Here is a 5,226-nt window from a genome sequence, read left to right on the forward strand (position 1 = left end):
TGTGTACACGGCTCCACTCTTACCATTCCATCCTGCAACCCTTGGCACAGCCGCAGGACACCAGTGTGTTGGTTCCAACGACTTGGTTGGAAAGGCCGTCTGGTCATATCTCTGACAGCAAAGCAGCCCCGGCTATTTCTACCAGGCCTGGTCCAGCAGGACTGCAGGTTAGTGTTCTAAGTCCCAGAGAAATTGGAGATCCAGAAGTTCTTGCCCAAGTCCAGGATGTTTGGCAAAAGGAAAGTCACTTTTCCCTTTTTACTTGAGTATCAAAGAGGATGAGATGGTTGGATGGCGTCACTAATGCAATGGACATGAACTTGGGCAAACTTCAGGATATGGAGAAGGCAATGGCACCCCACTCCAGTACTCTTGCCTGGGAAATCTCATGGACGGAGGAGCCTGGTAGGCTGCAGTCCATGGGTCTCGAAGAGTCGGACACGACTGAGCGACTTCATTTTCACTTTACACTTTCGTGCACTGGAGAAGGAAATGGCAACCCACTCCAGTGTTCTTGCCTGGAGAATCCCAGGGACGGGGGAGCCTGGTGGGCTGCCGTCTGTGGGGTCGCACAGAGTTGGACACGACTGAAGCGACTTAGCAGCAGCAGCAGTAGCAGCAGGATATGGTGAGGAATAGGGAAGCCTGGTGTGCTGCAGTCCATGGGGTCGTGAAGAGTCAGACACAACTTGGTGACTGAACAACAACAAAATTACATTTGTTGTCTTGGACCTGACCTGTCAGAGTCCTCGAAGGAGGGCTAATCTTGGTCCCACAAGGGGTGGATCAGGCTCACAGCTGAGGGTCGCCACGGTCAGTTCCAGAGAACAGCCATCAGGGGACCAGTGACCGGTGTCCTAGGCTGTCACAGGATCCCATAGTATTTCCATAGTTCAAAGAGGAAGAGACAAGCAGAGTCAAAAAGAACAACCTGCTGGAGAATACATTTGAACACACTTTGGGGGAAGGATTTTCCACAAACAGAAGGTGCAGGTGTCGGCCAGGAGAGGAAGGGCCCTGCTCTGACCACTAGGTGGTACCTCAGGCTGTGACTGGAGAGCAGGGACAGAAGGGGCGGCGGCGGGCAGGAGGCGGTCCTGCGAAGCTGCATAAAGGATGAGCCGCAGGGAGGCTGCAGTGCCTCTGCCACCCAGACCTCATCCTGCGGGGATGGCACTTCCCCCTGGTGCCCAGGCCGAGCCCTGGTCCCGAGTGCAGCCTCACGGCTGCTGTGCAAGAGGAGCCGTGCCAGGGAGACAAGGGAAACGGGTAAATAGCTGCGCTTTCTATTCGCTTCAAGTTGGCTTGAATGGATGCAAACCGTGCCTTACCTGCGTGTGGAGAAGAGCTGGCTGGGGACTCAAACGTCAGTGTGGTGGCCATTATCCCTGAAACCGAACTAGACAAATAACACATAGTGACTCTTGACAATGGAGGTGATGACAGAAATTGTGACTCTCTCCCTAGATATGCTCTGAGTTTGAGGGCAAAGAGAGTTTTGAATATAAATCACGGGAGAGGAATCGGGCAACAGAGGAGGAAAGTATCTTGCTCTAGTTCTTGGTAAATCTAAATGCCTCATTTCTTTGTACTTCGTTTCTGTGGAACTTATACAACTGTCTGTTAATCTGACTCCATGGACTTTCAAACACAGAAGTTAGGGAGATTTTAATTCAGGGCTTCAATTTTAGTGTGTGTGTGAAACCTAAACTTATGAACTGAAGACAGTAACTTTTATTTGTGATTATATTCAAGTTAATTGATCACCTTGGTTACAACCTTAGTGACAACTGTAGGGAAGAATCCTCGGGGCTTAAGATGAACAGGAGTTACCTGTCTGACTCTCTTGAGACCTGCAGGTCCTTCTGGACTCAGAGTCCACTCAGGAAATGTGGGGCAGTCACCGTGTGTGTGGAACCAGGAGACTGGAGAGGTTCTGCAAGTTGTGAGCTGTGGCACTTTTGAGAGTAAGCATGGGCACCAAGATGACAAGAACGAGACTCAAAGTGTCTTGTGCATGCTAAGGTGTCTGATGACTCTGCTAGGAGGGCTGTGGAAGGAGGAGAGAAGGGCAGAGGGGGCCTCACATTAGAGGGACGCTATTCCAGGATCCGGGATCCAGGACGCAGGCACACAGGGCATGTTGCTCATGGTGTGGTTGCTCTCCACATGCATGTACTTCTATAGACTGTTAACCCCTCTGGATCACGAATTAAAACCTGTTTTACAGTGATCTGCTGCTCAGAAGAGGAGCGATGAACTCCTCATTCCACCTGCACTTCTTGGATCTTGGGCTGAACACCACGGATGGCAACCTCTCAGGACTGAGTGTCCAGAATGCATCCTCACTATGTGAGGACATGGGCATTGCGGTGGAGGTGTTCCTGGCCCTGGGCCTCATCAGCCTGCTGGAGAACATCCTAGTCATCGGGGCCATCGTGAGGAACCGGAACCTGCACACCCCCATGTACTTCTTTGTGGGCAGTTTGGCAGTGGCCGACATGTTGGTGAGCTTGTCCAACTCCTGGGAGACCATCACCATCTACCTGCTCACCAACAAGCACCTGGTGATGGCCGATGCCTCCGTGCGGCACCTGGACAACGTGTTCGACTCCATGATCTGCATCTCCGTGGTGGCCTCCATGTGCAGCCTGCTGGCCATCGCTGTGGACCGCTATGTCACCATCTTCTGCGCCCTGCGCTACCAGCGCATCATGACGGGCCGGCGCTCGGGGGCCATCATCGGTGGCATCTGGGCCTTCTGCACCAGCTGCGGCACGGTCTTCATTGTGTACTACGAGTCCACATATGTGGTCATCTGCCTCATCGCCATGTTCCTCACCATGCTGCTCCTCATGGCGTCTCTGTACACCCACATGTTCCTCCTGGCTCGAACCCACATCCGGCGCATCGCCACCCTGCCTGGGCACAGTTCCGTGCGGCAGAGGACTGGCGTGAAGGGCGCCATCACCCTGGCCATGCTGCTGGGCGTCTTCATCGTGTGCTGGGCCCCCTTCTTCCTCCACCTCATCCTGATGATTTCGTGTCCTCAGAACCTCTACTGCTCTTGCTTCATGTCTCACTTCAACATGTACCTCATCCTCATCATGTGTAACTCTGTGATTGACCCTCTGATATACGCCTTCCGCAGCCAAGAGATGCGGAAGACCTTTAAGGAGATTGTTTGTTTTCAGAGCTTCAGAACACCCTGTAGGTTCCCGAGCAGGTACTGAACTAAAAGTCCTTCTCTCTGCAGCTCTTCTCTCCTTCATCGCCCTTATGCCAAGGTGGGTTAGGAACAGTCGGAACTGGAAATTATACCATGCGTTCCCTTCATCTTTTCTCCACCTCAAATCTGTGTCTAAGAGGCAGCTTTTCCCTGATCGGCAGTCGTTGGGTCAAAGGTGCACGTGCCACTTCTCTGCCTTGAGAATGCCCATGACAGTTTCTTACAGCCTGCTTTCCTCCTGCACTTTCTGCCGTTCCCACCCACTTCTGGGGTCCCCGGCACCCTCCATCTTCTGAGTGTGTCCTCAGGGAAGGTGACACTCCATGAGCAAGTCTAAGAATGATGAGCATGGCTTGATCTGGGAGAAAAGCTGTGAACACACTACGGTCCGTGATCACTTTCTGTCCCAGAAGCAGTTCCCTAACTTTTTGTGATGCCCCTGGGAGTTCGGCATGCTTTTTGGGGCAGAGTAGAGCGATTAGATTCTTTCCATTTGAAATTTTCTGTCTAATTGCTGTGGGAATTTTCCATAGCTCTCCTTTCCTGAACTCCTGGTTTCATGGCTTGTGTCCATGATTGTACAGGGATGACATTTCTTTAAGTATATTTCTGTCAATCATGTTTTTGCACTAATCCAGACAGAAAACCTCTTGCCAAACCTCTTGCCACAAACTTTCCCTTACATGGCATGAACATCTTTGTGACTCTTTCTTACTGTCTTATTCTGACTCGGTCCAGAGTTTCCAAATGAGTGTTTTGGGGGCATGCAGGGCCCCGAGGTACCTGCCATGAACACACCCCACAGTCAAGCTATCTTTGACCTTCTCTGACGGGGTCTGTCTTGGAGTCTGAAGCCCTGTCCCTGTACAGTCTGCAGTTTGCAGCCTGACTCCAGAAGTCCAGGTGCCCAGCGCTAGCCCCGCTAAGTCAAATCTTTTCCAGTGCAGAATGGACTAGGAAAGTGGAGTTCAGTCCTAACTCTGCCCCTAATGGGCTGCTGCTGCTGCTGCTAAGTCGCTTCAGTTGTGTCTGACTCTGTGCGACCCCATAGACGGCAGCCCACCAGGCTCCTCTGTCCATGGGATTCTCCAGGCAAGAACACTGGAGTGGGTTGTCATTTCCTCCTCCAATGCATGAAAGTGAAAAGTGAAAGTGAAGTTGCTCAGTGTGTCCAACTCTTCACGACCCCATGGACTGCAGCCTACCAGGCTCCTCCGTCCATGGGATTTTCCAGGCAAGAGTACTGGAGTGGGGTGCCATTAATGGGCAGTGTCACCTTAATCATCTCATTTCAGGTCGCATCTGTGCTGACCCCACAGGGCAGGCATGAAAAAGCGTGAGAACACTTGAAACTCGGAAAGCACCCTGCTGCTGCTAAGTCACTTCAGTCGTGTCCGACTCTGTGCGACCCCATAGACAGCAGCCCACTAGGCTCCTCCGTCCCTGGGATTCTCCAGGCAAGAATACTGGAGTGGGTTGCTATTTCCTTCTCCAGGAAAGCACCCTAGAGATTGTCTATTTATTTTAAAGGAAGGTTGCAGATGGGTGGTGCTAGGAGAGGATGCAGAGGGCTGTCAAAGCAGTGGTCTGGAAGCCAGGAGGCCTGCCTGGCCACGGAGCAGATGTGGGCCTTGGGCATGGCTCTAACCTCTGTGTCCCAGGGCTCTCATCTGAATGGCTTGGTTCTTATGGCTCTGAATTCCATTCTCTTGTCTTTGATGTTAATAGCTTCTCTTTTGTTGTGGATATTCACGTCTAGACTACCCCCAGTGAAGGAATATATGTAAACAAGCAGTGGCCCACTAGGGTCACAGAGTGGTGAGTGTGAGGGTCTCTTGACCAGGAGACCTCCCTGGGCGCCATGCACAAGCACAACCTATAGACATGACCCCCACTCAGCAGCTCAGAGTCCTGGTACCAGCTCAAGTAGGAAAGTGCATAAAACCTATGAATCTTCTAGAAAGGGCAAATTAGCAGGCTGTTGACAGTTGATGTTT

The 5,226-nt window shown here is 51.9% G+C and overlaps 1 protein-coding gene across 1 annotated transcript; it reads left to right on the top strand.

Moving 5' to 3' along the window:
- The first annotated feature begins 2,245 nt into the window (after nucleotides 1–2,245).
- On the top strand, nucleotides 2,246–4,790 carry MC5R (melanocortin 5 receptor). The gene has a single exon (XM_019986550.2). It carries the CDS (start codon nucleotides 2,256–2,258, stop codon nucleotides 3,231–3,233), a length of 978 nt encoding a protein of 325 aa, XP_019842109.1. The 5' UTR covers nucleotides 2,246–2,255; the 3' UTR covers nucleotides 3,234–4,790.
- The last annotated feature ends 436 nt before the right edge of the window (nucleotides 4,791–5,226 follow it).

Source organism: Bos indicus, chromosome 24 (genome assembly GCF_029378745.1).
Source record: "Bos indicus isolate NIAB-ARS_2022 breed Sahiwal x Tharparkar chromosome 24, NIAB-ARS_B.indTharparkar_mat_pri_1.0, whole genome shotgun sequence".
Taxonomy (NCBI): domain Eukaryota; kingdom Metazoa; phylum Chordata; class Mammalia; order Artiodactyla; family Bovidae; genus Bos; species Bos indicus.